This window comes from Cetorhinus maximus, chromosome 21, assembly GCF_964194155.1.
Source record: "Cetorhinus maximus chromosome 21, sCetMax3.hap1.1, whole genome shotgun sequence".
NCBI classification, from domain to species: domain Eukaryota; kingdom Metazoa; phylum Chordata; class Chondrichthyes; order Lamniformes; family Cetorhinidae; genus Cetorhinus; species Cetorhinus maximus.
The window spans coordinates 21,122,043-21,145,342 of NC_135899.1; the positions used below are offsets into that span (position 1 = coordinate 21,122,043).

The 23,300-nt window shown below is 42.2% G+C and overlaps 1 protein-coding gene across 1 annotated transcript; it reads left to right on the top strand.

Annotated features, from left to right (window-relative positions):
* The first annotated feature begins 21 nt into the window (after positions 1-21).
* On the top strand, positions 22-23,300 carry LOC144695451 (uncharacterized). The gene is made up of 5 exons (XM_078566338.1): positions 22-561; positions 8,385-8,715; positions 13,343-13,500; positions 15,884-16,018; positions 23,160-23,300. Exons 1-5 carry the CDS (start codon positions 22-24, stop codon positions 23,298-23,300), a joined length of 1,305 nt encoding a protein of 434 aa, XP_078422464.1.

Consider the following 23,300-nt stretch of genomic DNA (forward strand, 5'->3'; position numbering starts at 1 on the left):
GTGGTTCTGATTACCTATACAATGCCACAGGAATTAGAAATATGCGAGCAACTAAAAAATTTATTGCTAAACAATACGTCAACCAAAGTCATCGGGAATGCCGTGCTGTATTTATTCCTTTATGGATTGGAAGAGCTTCTTGAAAAAGATATTGCGTGCCCGTGTGCGACAAGATTGGATAATAACATCTACGCTGTGCTATTCTTTACTTTACCTTCACTATTGTTGTTTTCTATTAGTCTACTGCTGCAACTTGTTACACGTCAATGGTATGGTCTTTGTAATAACTGCGCTGCGTGTAAGACAATACAGTCAAAAAGCTTGGTGCAAATCGCCGACTCAAAAACGTGCACTATGAGATGCTGTTTGCTGTGGGGCTTTATGTTGGTTCGACTATGCTTTCCATCAGTAATATGGATGGCCGTATTGTTTTTGGATGGTGATTACTTTGCCTGTGCACAGCTGATAAATGTGAATTATACGGTCTGCGCCGAATTCAGTTGTAATGAAATTCCTATTAGTCTTCGATCTGAAATACAACATCCTTGCCATGTTTCGCGGGTGAGTAATGTCTTTAAATATTTATTCTAGTGATCAATTGTAAAGGAAAAAAATACCACCTCAACTTCCATTTCAATAGTGCCTTTAATATAGCAAAGCATCTCTCGATGCATTTCCCCATTGGTGGTCAGACCCAACTGGAGTGGCAGGGGTGGACTGAGGGGGCTGCTGAAAATACTGCTGATACTATAGATCGCTAGGAGCATTTGATTAGGAAATCTGCAGTATACCGAGTGTAGACGAGAGATGTAGTAACTCTGAGTGGTTCAGTATGGATTACAGATGGTGAAGGGTGAGAAAGATGCCATACACCAGAGTTGGAACCGAATGGGTTCATTCGTCTCGAGCAGGTTAGAGATAGGGTGGGTGAGCAATGCATGGATTTAAAGGCAGGGCTAAGGATTTTGAAATTGATGCACCAAGTGGGGATGGAGGTAGGCAAGGATAATGGGTAATAGGGAGTAGAATTCAATTGAAGAGGTGGTGTAGGTGGTAGTTATGGATAAGGAGCAGTTTGTGGGGCTTGAGAGATCGATAATGAAGTATATGAAGAACCGAGTCTGGAAGTGCAGAGGCATGGACGATGGTATCAAAGGTGGTGAGAGTGAAAAGGATGGGTAATATTTCTGATGGGCGGTGGTGGTGGTGGGGTTTAAATTCAGGTTTGAAATGCTCACTGTTAAACTGTCATAACTTGCAGTGAAATGTAAATGGAGTAATGTTTTATTATATGTGAGACTGCTGCAACATTACCTAAATGATTGACATTCAAAAGATGTTGATTAGATTGAAACATTTCAGGATATCGGGATTTTGATGAAAAACTATATTAAGGCAAACTTATTTGTAGGCCAGGAAGTGTCCAGTGAGACTGAACAAGATGGGAATCTGTCTTGCCAACTTTGTGTCTCAAACTATCGAAAGGTTGAGGAGGAAGAGGAAGAATAACACATCATGATCACAGTAAATTAGTGTTAGTAATGCTTTGACCAGGGTTGTTTGAATACTCTAAGCAGATCAGGTACCAGGCTTAAGGGATTTGAACAGGGAGGGATGAGATATGTGGGCAATGAACCTTGGATAATACCAAGAAAAAGTTGGACATAGGGCAGTAGTTGGAAAGGACGTAGGAGGTTGGAGGTGTGGCATTACTTGAAGAAGTTGGAGGAGTAGAGTTTGGGTGGGGGACACCGGTGGAAGTGGTAAAGAAGCTGAAAAGGGGTAGTGCAGACCATCTACACATTCCATTCATACAGCCACGTACTGCCTCATTCACCCTCTCAGATACACATCTATACACATACTGATATACATCATTCTGTTGTACACATAAATATTGTCCCAGACACACTCAGACCTCAGTACAGAATTTGTCCAAACATGGGTAGAAGAGCTGAATGCCAGAGGTGAGCTAGGAGTGGCAGCATTTGACTGAGTGTGACGTCAGGGAGCAATGGTAAAATTGAAATTAATGGGAATCAGGAGAAAAAATCTCCACTGGATGGAGTCATACCTATCACAAAGGAAGATCATTGTGGATGTTGGAGGCCAATCATTTCAGTCCCAGGACTTTGCTGTAGGCATCCCTCAGGGTAGTGTCCCAGGTGCAACCATCTTCAGCTGCTTCATCAATTACCTTCCCTCCATCATAAGGTCAGAAGTAGGGATGTTCACTGATGATTGCACAATGTTTAGCACCATTCACAACTTTTCAGAAACTGAAGCAGTCCATGCCCATATGCAGAAAGACCTGGATAATATTCAGGTTTGGGCTGATAAAGTGGCAAATATCATTCATGCCACTCAAGTTTCTAGCAATGCCCATCTTCAACAAGATAGAATATAACCATCTCCTTGACACTCAATAGAAACACAGAAACAGAAAAATAGAAGCAGGAGTAGGTTATTCAGCCCTTCAAGCCTGTTCTGCCATTCAATATGACCATGGCTGACCCTCTTATCTCAATGCCGTATTCCCGTGCTCTCCCCATACCCCTTTACGCCTGCCATTCTTTAAAAGACCCATTTATTCCTACTCTCTATTTCCTGTCTGCTAACCAATTCTCAACCCATGCCAGTATAGTACCACCAGTCCCATGTGCTTTAATTTTGCACACTAACCTCTTATGTGGGACTAGAGCAAAAGCTCTCTGAAAATCCAAATACACCACATCCATTGGTTCTCCCTTGTCTATTCTGCTAGTTACATCCTCAAAAACTCCAGTAGGTTTATCAAACATGATTTCACTTTCATAAATCCATATTGAATGTCTAATTCTGTTGATATTTTCTAAGTGTCCTGTTATCACATCCTTTATAATAGACACTAGCATGTTCCCTAATATTGATGTAAGGCTAACCGGTCTGTGATTCCCTGTTTTTTCCTTCCCTCATTTTAAATAGTGGGGTTACATTTGCCACCCTCCAATCTGCTGGGACTGTTCCAGAATCTATAGAATTTTGGAAGATGACAACCAATGCACCATTATTTCCATGGACACCTCCTTTAGTAGCCTGGGGTGTAGATTATCAGGCTTTGGGGATTTATTGGCTTTCAGTCCCGTTAATTTCTCCAGCATTGTTTTTTCAACAATACTAATTTCCTTCAATTCCTCCTTCTCACTAGACCTTTGTTCCCTGGTATTTCTGGGAAGTTATTTATATCTTCCTCCGTGAAGACAGAACCAAAGTAGGTGTTTAATTGCTCTGCCATATTGGAGGAACAGCACCTCGTCTTTTGATTAGGCACTTTACAGCCTTCCGGGCTTAACATTGAATTCAACAACTTCAGACCATGAACTCTCTCCCCTATCCTCACCCGCTTTTTTACCCCCTTTTTACATTTTCATTTTTATTTTTCTATTTTTACTTTTTATTTTTTATCCACACTTTTATTTATTTTCATTTTTATTCATTCATTCATTGTTCTATCCCCACCTTTTATCCTATTTTAGATCATTTTTCCCCACCACTGTCCCTTCCCCCCACCCCTCCCCTACAAGGGCCATCTGTCACTTGATCATGTTGTTCTTTTCATAGTGCTTACCCTTGTCCTGCTATTATCACATTCTGCTTTTTCTTAATGCCACTATCAGCACCTCTAGCCTTTACCACTACCATTAACACCCCCATTTAACACCCCTTCCCAATTAACACCCCTCCTTTTGTTCATGACATCTTTGTCAATCTCTCCTTTGCCCCACCAATCGTTGGCCTTCTATCCAGCTTCACCTGCACCACCCCCCCTTAAACAGTATAAATTTCATCATATTTTTGCTTCTCTTTAGCTCTGAAGAAGAGTCATATGGACTCGAAACGTTAACTCTGTTTTTCACTCGCCAGATGCTATTAGACCTGCTGAATTTTTCCAGCATTTTCTGTTTTTGTTTCAGATTTCCAGCATCAGCAGTATTTTGCTTTTCTGCTCTGCCACATCCTTGTTCTCTATTATGAATTCTCCTGTTTCAGACTGTAAGGGACCTACATTTGTCTTCACTAATCTTTTTCTTCTTACATAGTTTTAGACGCTTTTACAGTCCTATTTTATGTTCCTTTCAAGTTTACTCTCACTCTATTTTTCCCCTCTTAATCATTCTCTTGGTCCTCCTTTGCTGAATTCTAAACTGGTCCCAATCCTCAGGCTTGCTACTTTTTCTAGCAAATTGACATGCCTCCTCTTAGGATCTAATAATATCCTTAATTTCTCTTGTTAGCCATGGTTGGGCCATTTTTCCTGTTGTGTTTTTGCGCCAGAAAGAAATATATAGCTGTTCCAATGCATCCATTCATTCCTTAAATATTAGCCATTGCCTTTTAATGAGCCAATCTATCTTAGCCAACTCACGCCTCATACATTCATAGTTTCCTTTGTTTAGATTTAGGACCCTACTTTCGGATTGGATTTCTTCACTTTCCAACAGAAGGAACAATTCCATCATGTTATGGTCACTGTTCCCTAAAGGACTCAGCACAACAAGATTATTAATTAACCCCTTCTCATTGCACAAAACCAAATCTAGAATAGCCTGTACCTCAGTTGGTTTTTCAATTGACTGGTCTGACATCCACCACATTATTATTGCTTATTTGGTTTCCCCAGTCGATATGTAGATTAAAGTCACCCATGATTACTGGAGCACCCTTGCTACATGCATCTCTAATTTCCTGTTTCATACTGTCCCCGAGCTTACCACTACTGCTTGGAGGCCTATATACAACTCCCGCTAATGTTTTCCACCACTTGATGCTTCTTCGCTCCATCCAGACTGATGCTACATCTAGATTTTCTGAGCCAATATCTCCTCTCACTATTGCATTGATTTCATCCTTAACTAAACACCACGCCATCTCTTTTTCCTTTTTGCCTGTCCTTCCTAAATATCGAATACCGTTGGATATTCAGTTCCCAGCTTTGGTCACCCTGAAGCCATGTCTCTGTAATCTCAATCATATTGTACCCGTTTACATCTATTTGTGCTGGTCATTTGTCTGCCTTATTGCGAATGCTACATGCATTCAGATACATTGCCTTCAGACTTGTCTTATTACACATTTTTTTTTGCACAAAAACCCTATTTGCTGCTACCCCCATTTCCTCTGCCTTCCACTTTTGCTTTTTACTTTTCTGTCTTTCATTTCTATCTTTGTTTCCCTGTCTTGTGTCTCCCCACTCAGGTTCCCATTGCCCTGCCACCCTCATTTACACCCTCCCCCTCAGTACTAGTATGTCCTCTGTGAGGATATTGGTCCCGGTACTGCTGGGGTGCAACTCATCCAACTTGTACAGGTCCCATCTTCCACAGAATCGGTCCCAATGCCTCAGGAATATAAATCCCTCCCTCCTGCACCATCTCTTTAGCCACACATTCATCTGGTCTATTCTCCTATTCTTGATCGTGCTAGAGCATGGCACTGGGAGTAATCCTGAGATTACTACCTTGGAGGTCCTGCTTTTTAGTTTATTTCCTAGCTCCCTATATTCTGCTTGCAGGACCTCTTCCCTCTTCTTACCTATGTTGTTGGTTGTTGCCTGTCTAAATTCCCTCATCACCAACATCATGGGGTTATTATTGACCAGACACTTAACAAGAGCAGCCATATAGCTACTGTGGCTCAAAGAGCAAGTTAGAGGCTAGCAATTCTGCAATGAGAAGTTGACCTCCTGCCTCCCCAAAACCTGTCCACCATCCACAAGGCACAAGGCAGGAGTATGATAGAATACTCTCCACTTGCCTGGATGAGTGCAGCTCCAACAACACTCAAGAAGGACAATGCAGCCTGCTTGATTGGCACCCACCTACCACTTTAAACATTCACTCCCTCCACCACTGGCACACATTGACATAAGTGTTCTTAGATGTACTGCAGTAACTCACCAAATCCCTTTAATAGCAGCGTTCACACTCATGACCTCTATCACCCAGAAGACAGGCAACAAAAACATTGGGAACCCCATCACCTGCACATTGCCCTCCAAGCCACACACCACTCTGACTTAGAATTAAATCACCAACCCTTTACTGTCGCTGGGTCAAAATCCTGGAATCCTCTTCCTAACAGCACGGTGCATGTACCTACAGCACATTGACTATTGGTGGCTTAAGAAACTGACTCAACCAGAGCCTGGGAGTGGGGCGTGCATAAGGTGCAAAACACCACAGCCCATGCCCTAGGTGGGGCCAGAGTCAAGCAAATCCTCCAAACCCTCCTTTTCTAAATAAAAAATCCATGCACAGCATTAGTTAATTATTCCGCTAATTTATACCTTTATCCTGCTAAACTTTTACTTTCTACCACCTCATCCTTATTTTCTCTGCCAGTAATAAGCGGCCATGAGGGGTGGAGCACTGCAAAGAGGATGGAGGGAGGGTGGGGTTTTATTAGCTGCACTTGATTTTGGCTTTGGCTTTCCCTGGTCAGTGGCACTATCCATCAATTGAATGCCTGCACTGGATTGGCTGGGTTGGTGCGAGGCAGGTACAGACATGCACGTGGTGGGTGAAGCTGTTAAAGTGCTCGCTACAAAACCAGACACAATTAAGCTAAACAAGGTTAGTCTGCGGGGATTTGAAAAGCTCTGTAGTTTTTATCTTGAAGGAAGAGTTGACGTCACACGTTTCTGACGTTTTTATTTGCACAGTGTGCTTGGTAGAACAAAAAATTGAATATTCATGTATCTTCAATGGGATTGTGCAGGGGATACAAAGTTTGGTAGAGGAGACAACAGCTGAGGATAGACCTGTGCAGTGGCTGTTGGAGTTGAGGGTAGTTATATGGATGATACTCCAGCTTTTTCAAGCCCCACTAAGATAACTTTTACATTTACCTTCTTGGCCATCAAATTTTATTGAGTACACTCTGCTAAGTGGACCACTGAAACAGCTTCAGGGCCCAATGTATGTCACAGGACTCCAACATAGAGTCTCCTGCCATAGTCAAATGAACATAAAAGCAAAAGACTGCAGATGCTGGAAATCTGAACTAAAAATGGAAAATGCTGGGAAAACTCAGCAGCTCTGGCACCATCTGTGGAGCGAGAAACAGAGTTAACGTTTTGAGTCTGTATGACGCTCTAAAGAAGAGTCATACAGACTCGAAAGTTAATTCTGTTTCTCTATCCACAGATGCTGCCAGAGCTACTGAGCTTTTCCAGCATTTTCTATCAAATGAAGATATTTAATTTGTAAGACACAATGGTATTTCCATTAGGGATTTCCCTTTATCTGTACTTTGAAGTGGAACAATTTGGGAATGAGGAGGAGAAATTTAGGACAGGCAGGAGAGGAGCTATAAGATGTTAATAAGTTACTGGCTTTAAAAATGCAGGACCTTCACTTTTGTGCTATGCTGGGTGCGTCAGCTGTTTTTGGCCTCACCTGTACTCTCCCCACCTTCTCATAAATGTTGGGCCTGTGTGTATTTTCTTTTCTCCCCTGCCTACAATTTTCTCTCCTCTTATAAAATCAGTGACTTATGTTGATGCACAGTTCCATCAGCAGCATCTAATTAAGTACGTCACCAGAAAGTGAGATGAGATATAACACACAAACAAACTGTTGGGACAGGTCAGATGAGATGGTATTGTTGAATCTAATTCTATGTTTACTTTTTGGGACAGCAGCCTAGTGCTAGGAGCCTGGAAAAATAGTTGCCCTCTGTGATCAGGTGGATGGAAGGCATAGCAGTCGGGAAACTCTCCTGATCTTCTTTCCATTAACTTGGAGCTGAGCACTTCCAATGCAAACCTCCCACCACCCCCCCACCTCCCCCTCGCCCCCATCCACCCACCCCCTCCAGCACTGTCCAATTTCATGTTAATTTTTCTTCAGTGTCCAGCCCATTTTGAAAAACAATGTGCATCTGTGCAGTATTAACATAGCATATTCAGTTGCAATAAAGTAGGTATTGTGTGTGCTAAGAAATTGAAATCCCAGAACAAACAGAATTGTCAAATGTGATCAGTGGGCTGGGAAATAGGAGAAACACCAGGGCCCATTATTTCTCTCCAGGGCCCTGGACTCACCACCACCCAATGGGCATTTAGGGATGAGCAACATATGCTGGCCTTGCTCGGGATGTTCAAATGGCAAGAACAAAAAAACACTCTCATGTTCTGTCAAATACACAATCTGAGACTCAGATACACCCATACACACATTCTATTCATACACTCATAAACTCACTAAATTGGAACCATGTCTGATATATGCTCCAGACGAGGATAGATCCATGTGGAAGTTGCTCTTCACAACAGAGCACAAAATCTCTAGACTGGAGCAGTTCTGTTTCATTTTTAAAATATCCTTTCATCCATATCTTAACAGCTCACTGGTGCCTTGCTACTTTTCATAACCATTCTGACCCTGATAATCTTCTACTATTGTCATCATCAATTGGATTATGACCAGAGGGAATATTGCAAAAAATATGATGACGTTTATGCAAATCAAGAAGAAACGATGATTATGAGTAAACTGACAGAAGAAGCAGATAAACGGGCTAAAGTAGACTTTGAAGAATGGAGGACAAGCATATGCAACCAAGTTTTCTCTGATTTTAAGACTAAGCAAAATACTTCTGGAGCTGGAATACTCAGTGCGGTAAGTGATATGCAAGGTCAAGCCACTAATTGCAAAATAGTCACGATAAGGAACTGTGAGTGTGCAGTTAAAATCAACTGGCAAAAAATGGTTTAGAAGATTGTGGAACTTTCCAGTCCAGCACACACTGGGATTGTGTAACCAGAAATTACATATTGCTAATCCTTGATTTTTCCAAGCATTAAAATTCCTGGTCGCAAAATCATGCACTTCATATATGCTCTTGGCATGAGCAACGGAAGCTGAAACAGGAAAATTACAGCTGTATAATTGCGGCCCTCCAAATTGGAAAGTCCCAGGCATGCCCGGCAATGACTGATGGAATGCGAAATTCACATGCAGTGAGCAATGTGAGGCAACATTGTATCTTTTTATTTTGAGAGGAAAATGCTGTCTCTAGTTTGGAGCTATTTAGTGAAAGGATGGAAACAGCTGCCAAATTGTGCTGTGCCAGTAAGATGTGCCTGTTTAAAGTTTACATTTAGCACACAATTTTTGGCTGAAATATTGACGACGATAATTTGAGATTGCCAGGAGGTGCTATAACAGGGTCACCTGCATATTTGGAACTCAAGTGGTGTGTCGAAGCAATTTTCATGGAACAGTGTATGTGAGCTCACTTACCCATTTGCAAGGAAGGTGTGGAGTGTGCTGGCTGACATATAGAGGGACAGGTGTAAGGATGGCTCAGGTACTGAGTAAGAAAATGCCCAGGTTTTCAGAGGGTACTCTGAATGCCCTGTTGAATGACATGTAAACTATATCTGCGAGGGAGGTGTTCATCTAATCCTCATGTTAGAACATATGAAATTGGAGCAGAAGTAGGCCATTCGGCCCCTCAAGCCTGCTCCGCCATTCAAAAAGGTCATGGCTAATCTGTTTTGACTTTCAAATTCTACATTCCCATCTGTCCCCGATAATCTTTGATTCCCTTGCCTAACGAGAATCTATCTACCTCTGCCTTAAAAATATTCAATGACCCCGCCCCCACCGCCTTCTGAGGCAGAGAGTTCCAAAGTCGCACAACCTTCTAAGAAAAAAAATTTCTCCTCATCTCTGTCCTAAAAGGGTGATCCCTAATTTTAAAACAGTGCCCCCTAGTTCTGGATTCACCCACAAGAGGGAACATCCTTTCGATATCCACATTGTCAAGGCCATTCAGTATCTTATATACTTCAATCAAATCACCCCTCACTCTGTCCTAAAAGGGTGATCCCTAATTTTAAAACAGTGCCCCCTAGTTCTGGATTCACCCACAAGAGGGAACATCCTTTCGATATCCACATTGTCAAGGCCATTCAGTATCTTATATACTTCAGTCAAATCACCCCTCACTCTTCTGAGCTCCAGTGCAAACAAGCCCAGTATGTCTAACCTTTCCTCATAAGACAACCTGTTCATTCGAGGTAACAATCTAGTAAACCTCCTTTGAACTGCCTCCAACACATTTACATCCTTCCTTAAATAAGGAGACCAAAACTCCACCCAGTATTTGAGGTGTGGCCTCACCAATGCTCTGAAAAACTGAAGCATAACATCCTTACTCCTTACCTCACCAGCAGGAAGTGTTAATTTCACACCCAGGGGTGTTGGAAAATGTAACCTTAATTCATTTAATTAACCTTTTATAGCGAATGCACCTTTAAATCATTGGCTGCCACATGATATAAAATGTGCCCTTAAGTCACATGTTTGCCCCATTGTAGAAAAGGTACTTTTAAATTTATAGAGTTGCACAGATTTTGGTAAGATTGGAAGGAGATGGAAAGTAATTAAAACCAAGGGACAACACTAAATATGGAAATAATCAGAGAAGTTATTTAGATGTAATTAGAATTTTTATGTGAAACATTGGGTCAGGTGATACAATTTGTTTGTGATTCATGTTCCAATTGAGAATTCCAGAATTCTTCACCTGTGCAGGAGAAGTCTCCAGTTGCTCAAACTTGAACTCAAGGAATGGCTAGAGTCAATGCAGGGTGCATGGGGAGCTGAGCAGTTCCTGGGTATTATGACGTGGCAGATGACATGTGCTGGGCGGACCAAATGCACAAGGGGAACCTGGTCTCACTATCGCAATGGTTTTGCAATTTGTATTTATTATGAGAAGATGTGTACACGGAATTCAGAAGTAATGAGTTCAAGAAGACCTTTAGAGCTTTTAAAAATTAAATTAGAATATTTATTAACAAGATAAAAGGTTTCGAACACATAAATAAGACTACAACTTGTTTATGACTATAACACTCCAAAAATTCCAAATTACACACCCCCTTTAAGTCAACAGTCCAAAATTGATTTTAGATTTAAAGAAAAACCAGCAAGTTAACATAGTACCCACTTGGCTCCAAATGGCTTCCCCAACTTCAGTTACTTTACATAGCAGACTTATGTACAAATGACTGGAGTCTTCCTGAAGGCTGTTTCACATATTCCTGTTAGATCTTACATGGCCCTCTCCTCACGTAGCCTTTCATTCTCCTTTATATATGTTTCTTTCTCTTTAATATGTAAATTCTATTGTTCCCTTTGTCTTTGAAACTGTATCTTCCTCTTGATATAAAAACTTGCATGTTGCCAATGTTGTCAGTGACGTTTGGGAAAAATAAACACACTTCTTAGCCTTGCTTATCTGGCTAGTTGTAAACAGACTAACATCCCTTTGAAATCCAAACTTATCTAACAAAAATACAATTTCTCTTTGCACCATGCTAAGCCAGCATCCATGTTAACTCATTAGCATTTCAAGTACATTTCTGCACCTAGCTTATGATAATTTCAAGCTTGCAGTCTACTTAACTCCAAATGTAATTAAATTAAACAGCCAGAGCCAGCTATACTTACACCCATAAACCCACTTTATAATAAGCCAGAAAAATATAATGGAAATTATTATACTTTTGTAAAACTGGGAAGCATGTCCCCAGAGGTGATCACCCCAGAGAAACAGCAATTTCAGGACAATAGTAAGTGTGTGGACATCTATCAGGGTTAGAAGAGGCAGACTGTTCAGAAATCCTCCAGAAATTAGTCCATCTCAAACGGGTTTTCAGAACTGAATAACAGTGAAGATGATGTTACCTCAAGTGTGCAGTCTAGAGCAATCCCTGGCAGTGTGGGGCAAATGACTCAGACGTGGAGGCAGGAATGATGTGGAGCACAGCAATGTTCATATAGAAGTTCACAAATAGGGGGACATTCCAGCCTTTCAGCAACCATAAACCTGAGTCATGCATGGCGTGGTGCCCCCGTGGTGGCAAGGTAAAGGACATCAATAAAGAGATGTAGCACATTTTAATGGTGGTGGAGAGCAGCCGGAAGCTGTGGTTAACGTGGGAATCAATGATATAGGAAGGGAATGAATTGAGGTCCTCAGTCAGAGATTCATGAGCTAGGGAGGAAGTTAAGATTTGGACCTGAAATGAAATATTGCTTAGGATTGTTCCCACTGTCACAATTTAATAAGCATAAGAAGAGATGGATAAAAATGTTTAACACACAACTGGAGAAGTGATATTGCATATCGGGGCCGCCGGGTCATTGTGACCAGTTCTGTGGCAGGAGAGACCTGATTAAGGTCCTCGCTTTGCACCTAAGCAGATGTGGGAACCATGTCCTCATGGGTGTTTACTATAGGTCACCAAACACTGGGGCTGAGACAGAGGAGTAAAGCTTGCAGAACAATTGTTCATCTTTGTGTAATGGTATTTATTGTCAGTGAGGTTCCACATCAGAAAGGGGATACACAAAATCATTTTTATTGTTGGTCTTATTTACACTTCGCTTGTACAATCTTTCTCACTCGTTCAGGTTGCAGACTGTATTTGTACACAGTAACAACAGCATTTTGCATTTTTGTAATAAGCTTCAAGTGCAGGAAGACACATGATAGCTCCTTACAATTGGAATAGAGTGTTTACTGAGCAGGGTAAAATGGAAGTGGATGAAGGATTTTCAAAAACAGAGGTAGGTGACAAAATGTAGATGACTTAACCAGCAACTCCACTGGGCTTCATTTCACCCTTATTCAATCAGTGCCATACTATGAGCCTGTCTTAACTCATTACCTAATATTGCACTATTGTAGTAATTAATGCGCAGAAAGAATATTGGCCTAGGACACACAATTCTGCATCACTAGTACCCCAGCAATAGATGGATGTTTCATATGATAACAAGTGTTAAGGAGTTTTTCAGTTTGCATGGTTAGAATTGTTAAATCTCTCACTGTTACCTGTGACAGTGCTTTCACAGCAGAGACCCTCCCATGAAGCTGGTGATCCTTCAATGGTGGAACAGGACACCATTTAATTCGGAGATGAGGTGGAACTTCCTCTCTCAGAGGGTCATTAGTGTTTGGAATTCTGCTCCCCCAGCGAGCAGTCGAGGCTTATATATTCAAGACTGAGTTAGACAGGTTTTCGATTGACAATGGAGTCAAGGGTTATGGCAGGCAGGCAGGCAGGAAAGTTAAGCCCACAATCAGATCAGCCATGATCTTGTCGAATGGCACAGCAAGCTTAGGGGACTGAATGGCCTACTCCTGCCCCTATTTCTTATGTTCATATGTCCACATTCCTGCATCAGTGATGCACCAGCACTTGTTGCACATTTTATATGATTACTAGAAAAAGCAATCTCTCAAATTGTATGATAAGGATTGTTAAAACCTATACTTTTAGCTGTGACTCTGCATTCTCAGCAGAAAACCTCTCCTGAAGCTGGTGGCTCATTACAGGGAGCTGAGGACAAGCCACATCCCTCTGATGAACAACTTCAACCCAAAATAACTCAGCATCAGGTTTCTGTGGAAAAAGCAGATGTGACCGGTGGCCCGGAGGCAAGTCATCTCATTAAAATTTATTAAACTTCTATTAACTGTAACTGCTTAATCAATCATTTAATTGATTTAGTGAATTAAAATTCAAGAATAAATGTCCCCCTTCCATATCTCCAAGCTGGGTGTACACAATTTCACAACAGACACTCAGACCATGGGTTTGATTTAATGGGGCTCCAGAGTTCCCACCCCCTGACCAGCCAGCAAGGAGTCCGCCCAGTAGAACAATGGCTGCCTCACAGCCAATTTGATGGCCAGTGACTAGAGGCAGGAACCTCTACCACTCAGGAGCAGGCAGCCTTGGCTCAGAGACCTTCCAATCAGAGGCCTGCAAGTCTCCAGTACTTTGGTCCAGGAAGTAGAGTTCAACACTGGATCAAGAATTTTGGCTCTGGAAAAGCTGGACAACATTCAATGTCAGGATGATAAGTGGCATGTAACATTCAAGAGCGGGTCAGAGCCTGGGGATTCTGTGGTGAGTAACTCACCTTCCCAAAGCCAGTGCACCATTTACAAGACACAGGTCAGGAGTGTGATGGAATATTTTCCACTTGCTTGGAGTGCATCCCCAATAACGCTCAAGAAGCTCGACACCATCCAGGACAAAGCAGCCTTCTTGATTAGCACCCAATCCACCACCTTAAACATCAGTCCCTCCACCACCGATGCACAGTAGCAGCAGTATGTACCATCTGCAAGATGCACTGCAGCAACTCACCAAGGCTCCTTCAACAGCACCTTCCAAACCAGTGACCTCTACCAGCTAGAAGGACAAGGGCAGCAGACACATGGGAGCACCACCACTTGCAAGTTCCCCTCCAAGCCACACACCATCCTGACTTGGAAATATATCACCATTCCTTCACTGTCGCTGCTCCCACCCTAACAGCACTGTGGGTATACCTACACCACATGGACTGCAGCGGTTCAAGAAGGCGGCTCACCACCACCTTCTCAAGGGCAATTAGGATGGGCAAGAAATGCTGGCTTAGGCAGCAATGCCCACATCTTATGAAAGAATAAATTAAAAACAAAACAGCCTGTAGCTGTGGTTCATGTGGGAGTCAATAACATAGGTAGGAACTGGATTGACGTCCTAAAACAGAGATTCAGAGCTAAGGAAGAAGGTAAAAATTAGGACCCCAAATTTTGGTTTGTGTCCACTGCCATGATTTAATGAGTTTCGGAAGAATGGGTGAAAATGTTCAATGCATAACTGGCAAAATGGTATTGTATGTCGGGACATCGTGACCAGTTCTGCCGCATTGCACCTCAGCAGATGTGGGGTGAATGCCCTCATGGGAATTTACTTCAGGATATCAAACAGTGGGAATGCAATAGAGGAGTAAAATTTGCAGACCAATTGTTCATCTCTGTGTTACTGCATTCGTTGTCAGTGATGTTCCACATCAGAATGAGGGCTCAGAAAGTCATTCCCTTGTAGTTCTTTTTTACAGAGTGGTTGTACAATCTTTCTCACTCGTTCAGGTTGCAGACTGTATTTGTACACAGTAACAACAGCATTTTGCATTTTTGTAATAAGCTTCAAGTGCAGGAAGACACATGATAGCTCCTTACAATTGGAATAGAGTGTTTACTGAGCAGGGTAAAATGGAAGTGGATGAAGGATTTTCAAAAACAGAGGTAGGTGACAAAATGTAGATGACTTAACCAGCAACTCCACTGGGCTTCATTTCACCCTTATTCAATCAGTGCCATACTATGAGCCTGTCTTAACTCATTACCTAATATTGCACTATTGTAGTAATTAATGCGCAGAAAGAATATTGGCCTAGGACACACAATTCTGCATCACTAGTACCCCAGCAATAGATGGATGTTTCATATGATAACAAGTGTTAAGGAGTTTTTCAGTTTGCATGGTTAGAATTGTTAAATCTCTCACTGTTACCTGTGACAGTGCTTTCACAGCAGAGACCCTCCCATGAAGCTGGTGATCCTTCAATGGTGGAACAGGACACCATTTAATTCGGAGATGAGGTGGAACTTCCTCTCTCAGAGGGTCATTAGTGTTTGGAATTCTGCTCCCCCAGCGAGCAGTCGAGGCTTATATATTCAAGACTGAGTTAGACAGGTTTTCGATTGACAATGGAGTCAAGGGTTATGGCAGGCAGGCAGGCAGGAAAGTTAAGCCCACAATCAGATCAGCCATGATCTTGTCGAATGGCACAGCAAGCTTAGGGGACTGAATGGCCTACTCCTGCCCCTATTTCTTATGTTCATATGTTCACATTCCTGCATCAGTGATGCACCAGCACTTGTTGCACATTTTATATGATTACTAGAAAAAGCAATCTCTCAAATTGTATGATAAGGATTGTTAAAACCTATACTTTTAGCTGTGACTCTGCATTCTCAGCAGAAAACCTCTCCTGAAGCTGGTGGCTCATTACAGGGAGCTGAGGACAAGCCACGTCCCTCTGATGAACAACTTCAACCCAAAATAACTCAGCATCAGGTTTCTGTGGAAAAATCAGATGTGACCGGTGGCCCGGAGGCAAGTCATCTCATTAAAATTTATTAAACTTCTATTAACTGTAACTGCTTAATCAATCATTTAATTGATTTAGTGAATTAAAATTCAAGAATAAATGTCCCCCTTCCATGTCTCCAAGCTGGGTGTACACAATTTCACAACAGACACTCAGACCATGGGTTTGATTTAATGGGGCTCCAGAGTTCCCACCCCCTGACCAGCCAGCAAGGAGTCCGCCCAGTAGAACAATGGCTGCCTCACAGCCAATTTGATGGCCAGTGACTAGAGGCAGGAACCTCTACCACTCAGGAGCAGGCAGCCTTGGCTCAGAGACCTTCCAATCAGAGGCCTGCAAGTCTCCAGTACTTTGGTCCAGGAAGTAGAGTTCAACACTGGATCAAGAATTTTGGCTCTGGAAAAGCTGGACAACATTCAATGTCAGGATGATAAGTGGCATGTAACATTCAAGAGCGGGTCAGAGCCTGGGGATTCTGTGGTGAGTAACTCACCTTCCCAAAGCCAGTGCACCATTTACAAGACACAGGTCAGGAGTGTGATGGAATATTTTCCACTTGCTTGGAGTGCATCCCCAATAACGCTCAAGAAGCTCGACACCATCCAGGACAAAGCAGCCTTCTTGATTAGCACCCAATCCACCACCTTAAACATCAGTCCCTCCACCACCGATGCACAGTAGCAGCAGTATGTACCATCTGCAAGATGCACTGCAGCAACTCACCAAGGCTCCTTCAACAGCACCTTCCAAACCAGTGACCTCTACCAGCTAGAAGGACAAGGGCAGCAGACACATGGGAGCACCACCACTTGCAAGTTCCCCTCCAAGCCACACACCATCCTGACTTGGAAATATATCACCATTCCTTCACTGTCGCTGCTCCCACCCTAACAGCACTGTGGGTATACCTACACCACATGGACTGCAGCGGTTCAAGAAGGCGGCTCACCACCACCTTCTCAAGGGCAATTAGGATGGGCAAGAAATGCTGGCTTAGGCAGCAATGCCCACATCTTATGAAAGAATAAATTAAAAACAAAACAGCCTGTAGCTGTGGTTCATGTGGGAGTCAATAACATAGGTAGGAACTGGATTGACGTCCTAAAACAGAGATTCAGAGCTAAGGAAGAAGGTAAAAATTAGGACCCCAAATTTTGGTTTGTGTCCACTGCCATGATTTAATGAGTTTCGGAAGAATGGGTGAAAATGTTCAATGCATAACTGGCAAAATGGTATTGTATGTCGGGACATCGTGACCAGTTCTGCCGCATTGCACCTCAGCAGATGTGGGGTGAATGCCCTCATGGGAATTTACTTCAGGATATCAAACAGTGGGAATGCAATAGAGGAGTAAAATTTGCAGACCAATTGTTCATCTCTGTGTTACTGCATTCGTTGTCAGTGATGTTCCACATCAGAATGAGGGCTCAGAAAGTCATTCCCTTGTAGTTCTTTTTTACAGAGTGGTTGTACAATCTTTCTCACTCGTTCAGGTTGCAGACTGTACTTGTACACAGCAACAACAGCATTTTGCATTTTTATAGCAACCTTCAAGTGCAGGAATACGCATGATAGCTCCTTGCAATGACAATAGTGTGGGTAGTATGGAGGGTAAAGTGGAAGCAGTTTCAAGGAAGGGTTTTTGAAAGCATTTGTTGCCCATTCCTAACTGTCCTTGAGAAGGTGGTGGTGAGTCCCCTTCTTGAGCCACTGTAGCCCATCTTGTGAAGGTACGCCCAAGCGCTGCTGGGAAGGGAGTTCCAGGATTTTATCACTAGCTCATAATGTACTTTATAACCATGTCCCTCAGCTCCAGCAACCCCTTTTGAATTGACCCTCTATTTCATATTGTCTCTCTTTGTTCTTGTTACCAATATAAATCACTTCACATTTCACGCTTCCTTCCCGCTCTGTACCAAATTTCCACTCTCACCAAATTCCTGCTCGAGGAACAGGATACTTGATAACTTTTATTTGAGAGCAGTGTGGAACCCAAAGGGATTCATATTCATCTCAGTGAGGTAGGAGCAGACCGGAAATGTGACCAAGAGGAAAGTAACCTCAGCACCATTCATTGAAATTACATGAGTTTTATTTGGAATATTATTCACTTAATTGAGTTAATGAACCACATCATTAGCTAAAAGTCAAGGAAAAATGTTCATATTTCACACCCTCTGGGACGGGGTGGCGCAGATTCACAACGAACACTCACACCCTCAGTACTTTCAAGGAAAATTTACCCTGAAGTAATACATTTATAGAAATTGTATTCTTAAATCACACTTTTGCCACAATACACATCTACCCTTAAATTACACATAATAGAAAATGTATCTTTACATCTATGGGGTTGCACAGGCATTTGGTGATATCTGGAATTCAGAGCAGAAGAGAAGGTGATGCTAAGTAAATAAAACCAAAGAAGATATAAATAGTCTTAGAAATTCATTAGACCTAAAGGTATTTTTTTAAGCAAAATTATATACAGCTGAAACCAGTTGCCTGCAATTCCTTGCCAAATGAGAATTCCCTGATTCATGTGGAAGCACGTGAAATGTGGGATAACAGGAAATACCTCCAGTTGCTTGAAGCCAAGTTTGAATAGTGGCTGGAGTCACTGCAGATCATATGGGAAGCTGAGATTTTCCTGGAGAGAACATTCCCAGAGGTGATTACCCAGCTGCTACAAAGAGTTCAGAATAATAGTAATTGGCTGTCCATCCACCACCTCGTGTATGTCCTTTTGAAGTTTAGCACTATCTTCCTCACAGTTCACAATACTTCCAAGTTTTGTCTCACCTGAAAGTTTTGAAATTGTGCCCTGCACACCAACTAGGATATTAATACATATTACAGAATTGATAGAGTGCAGAAGGAGACCACTTGCCCCATTGTGTCTGCACCGGCTCTTCAAATGAACAATGCCCTTATTGCCAGTCCCCTGCCTTCTCTCCATAACCTTGCACATTCTTCCTTTCCAGATAACAGTCCAATTTCCTTTAGAATACCTCAAATGAACCTGTCTCCACCTGTCCACCTGTCTCCACTCAGGCAGTGCATTCTAGATCCTCAACGCTCATTGAATGAAAATGTTTTTCTCATTATTTTTGCCTCTTTTGCCAATTATTTTAAATCTGTGCCCTCTTGTTCTCAATCCTTTCATAAGTGGGAACTGTTTCACCCTATACACTCTGTCCAAACCCCTCATGGTTTTGAATACCTCTATCAAACCTCCTCTCAGCCTTCTTTTCTTCAAGGAAAACAGTCCTAACTTCTCCAGCCTATCTTCATAAGCAAAATTTCTCACCTTTCTCTCCAATCCCTTTGCATCCTTTCTAAAGTGTGACGCCCAGATCTGGATGTAGTACTGCAGCTGAGGCTGAACTAGCATTTTATGCAAGCTCAACATAACCTCCTTGTTCTTGCACTCTATGCCCCTATTGATAAAGCTTAGGATACTGCATGATTTATTAACCATGATTTCTACCTACCCAGCCGCCTTCAATGATTCATGCACCCAGGCTCCTCTTCTTCTACACTCCCTTTAGAGTGGTACCCTTTATTTTATATTGTCTCTCCATGTCCTTCCTAGCAAAATAAAGCACTTCACATTTCTCCACACTGAACTTCATCTGCCACCTGTCCGCCCATTCCATGGTTAACAAAAGAAGTTAAAGTTTGCATTAGATCAAAGGAAGTAGCTTATAACATTGCAAGAAAGAGTGATAAGCCTGAGGATTGGGAACAATTTAGAATCCAACAAAGGAGGGCCAAGAAACTGATAAAGAAAGGGAAAACAGAATATTCATCAAAGCTGGTGAGAAACATAAAGGCGGACTGTAAAAATTCCTTTAGGTATGTGAAAAGGAAAGGATTAGCAAAGTCAAATGTGAGTCCATTACAGGTGGAGACAGGCTAATTTATAACGGAGAATAGGGAAATGGTGGGGAAACTAAACAATTATTTTGTGCCTATAAGGTACAGAGATACAGAAAATCTCCCAAAGATATTCGGGAGCCAAGGGACTTGTGAAAATGTGGAACTGAAAGAAATTTCTATTAATAAAGAGGTGCTACTAAAAAAATTAATTGTATTGAAGGTTGACAAGTACCCTGTACCAGATTAGTTATACCCCAGGGTGTTGAAGGAGATGGCTTTGGATTTAGTGGATATCTTTAAAAAATTCTACAGATTCTGGGAAGGTTCCTGCAGACTGGAAAGTAGCAAATATAACCCTACTATTTAAGAAGGGAGGGAGAGAGAAAACAGAGTCCTACTGAGCTGTTAGTTTGACTTCAGTATTAGGGAAAATGTTAGAATCTTTTATAAAGGATGTGATAACTGGACACTTAGAAAATAATGATATGTTTGGGCAGAGTCAATATGGATTTATGAAAGAGAATTCGTGTTTGACCAATCTGTTTTTCAGAAGGCTTTTGATAAGGTCCCATACAGGAGCTTAGTTAACAAAATTAGAGCACATGGGATTGGGGATAATGTATTGGTATGGATTGAGAACTGATTAACAGATAGAAAACAGAGAGTAAGAATAAATGGGTCATTCTCAAGTTGGCAGGCTGTGACTAGTGGAGTACTGTAAGAATCAGTGCTTGGGTCCCAGCTGTTTACAATCTATATAAATGATTTGGATGTGAGTACCAAAAGTAATATTTCCAAGTTTGCTGATGGCACAAAACTAGGTGGGAATGTTAGTTGTAAGGAGGATGCAAGGAGGCTTCAAGGGTCTTGAACAGGCTAAGTGAATGGGCAAGAACATGGCAGATGGAGTATAATGTGAATAAGTGGCAAGTTACTCACTCTGGTGGAAAAAACAGAAAGGCAGAATATTTCTGAGATGTTGGAAAGTGTTGATGTCCAAAAGGACCTGGATGTCCTTGTTCACGAGTCACTAAAAGCTAGCATGCAGGTGCAGCAAGCAATTAGGAAGGCACATTGTATGTTGGCTTTCATTGCAAGGAGATTTCAGTATAGGAATAAAGACATTTTGCTGCAATTGTATAGAGCCTTGGTGAGAACGCACCTGGAGTATTTTGTACAGTTTTGGTCTCCTTATCTAAGGAAGGATACACTTTCAATAGAGGGAGTTCAATGAAGGTTCACCAGACTAACTACCTGGGACGATGGGAGTGTCTTATGAGAAGTGATTGAAGAAACTGGGCCTGTATTTTCTGTAGAGTTTTGAAGAATAAGAGGTGATCTCATTGAAATTTGCAAAATTCTTACAGGGCTTGACAGGATAAATGCAGATAGGATATTTCCTCTGGCTGGTGAGTCTAGAACCAGGGGACACAGTCTCAGATTAAGGGGCAGGCCATTTAAGCCTGAGGTGAGGAGGAATTTCTTCACTCAGAGGGTGGTGAATCTTGGGAATTCTCTGCCCCTGAGGGCCATGGAAACTCGATCACTGAGCATGTTCAAGTCAGAAGTCGATAGATTTCTGGATACTAATGACATCAAGGGATATGGGGATAGTGAGGAAAAATGGCACAGAGGTAGGTGGTCATCCACGATCTGTTTGAATAGCAGAGCAGGCTCAATGAGCCGAAAGTTTTACTCCTGGTCTTATGTTCCTTTATTCCACCAACATGTCTATGTCATTTTGAAGTTCTACACTATCCTCACAGTTCACAATATTTCCAAATTTTGTGTCATATGCTAAGCTGTGAACAGCTGTAATACAACTATAACACTAAGACCTGAGACAAATGGGTCAGCTAGGCAATACTTGTGAGTTTTCTGGTGAGATGAAACAAACTCCAGGTTCCCTAGGAAGATCCTAATGCTTGGGTGGAGAAAGGCTGTGCTATAACTTATATGGTGGTGATATCATCCCAGCAGTGTAAACATTGAATTCATTGCATGGTTATGGTGGAGCCTTACTTCCAAATGAGGAGGTGGCTCTGTCTGTCTTGTCCATCAGAACAGTAGACCATTTGGTCCTTTGAGCCTGTTCTGCCAGTCTTGATCCGGGCTCAGTTAAGAAGAGCACTCCCTGGGAAGCACTGCTATAAATCTTCCTCCAGTCTGAAAAATAACCATTCATTGCTATTCCCTGCTTCCTGCCAGTCAGCCAACTTTGTATCCATGTTGCTACTGTCTCATTTAATCAATGGGTGCAATTTTACTCACAAGTCTGTTGTGAGGCACTTTATCAAATGCCTTTTCGAAGTCCATAAACAGCACATTAACTTCATTGCCTATCAGCTAACCTCTCTGTTACCTTAGGAAAAACTCAAGCAGCTTAGCCAGACATGATTTGTTCTTTACACATCTGTGCTGGCTTTCCATAATTAACTTGCATTTGCCCAAGTGACTGCTAAGTTTGTCTTGAATTATAATTTCTAAAAGCTTCCCCACTACTGGAGTTAAATTGACTGGTTTGTAGTTGCTAGGCCTATCCTTGCACTCTTTCTTTCATAAGAGATTTTTTTTTCATTCTTTCAATGGATGTGACTATCCCTGGCTCGGCCAGCGTTTGTTGCCACTGAGGTGTTCGTGAGCCACCTTCTCCAACCGCTTCAGTCCATGTGGTGTGGGTACACCCATAGTGCTGTTAGGGAGGGAGTTCCAGGATTTTGACCCAGCGACAGTGAAGGGACGTCAACATAGTTCCAAGTCAGGATGGTGAGTGACTTGGAGGGGAACTTGCAGATGGTGGTGTTCCAATGCATGCTTCTAGCTGGTAGAGATCACAGGTTTGGAAGGTACTGTTGAAGGAGCCTTGGTCGGTTGCTGTAGTGCATCTTGTAGATGGTACACACTGCCACCACTGTTGTCAGTGGTGGAGGGTGTGAATGTTTGTGGATGGGGGTCTATCGAGCAGGCTGCTTACTCATGACTTATACAAATTCAACATAACCTCTTTGCTCCAGGTGGTGATGTTCCCATCTATCTTCGGCCCTTGCCCTAGACGGTATTGGTCGTGGGTTTGGAAAGTGCTATGGCACTAGGGGAGATACTCATTCGGAGATCTGGTACAGACACAATAGGCCAAATGGTCTCCTTCTGCGCCATAACAATTCTGCGATTCTGAATATGTGATGGTGCCCATATCTCTGCCACATGTTTAGATTGTTAAAGCTCTTAAGGATTGTAAAAGCCGTAACTTTGTTTTTCCAACAGGCAGCTTCTTTGGATGTTCCTGAATCTTTACCGGTGGACGGAAAATACCAGAACATTCCTCTGATACCAGTGCAGAAAAAAGAGAGTGAGAGTAGACATAACCTGCAACCAGGAGAAAAAGACCCCAGGGACAGTAGCTGA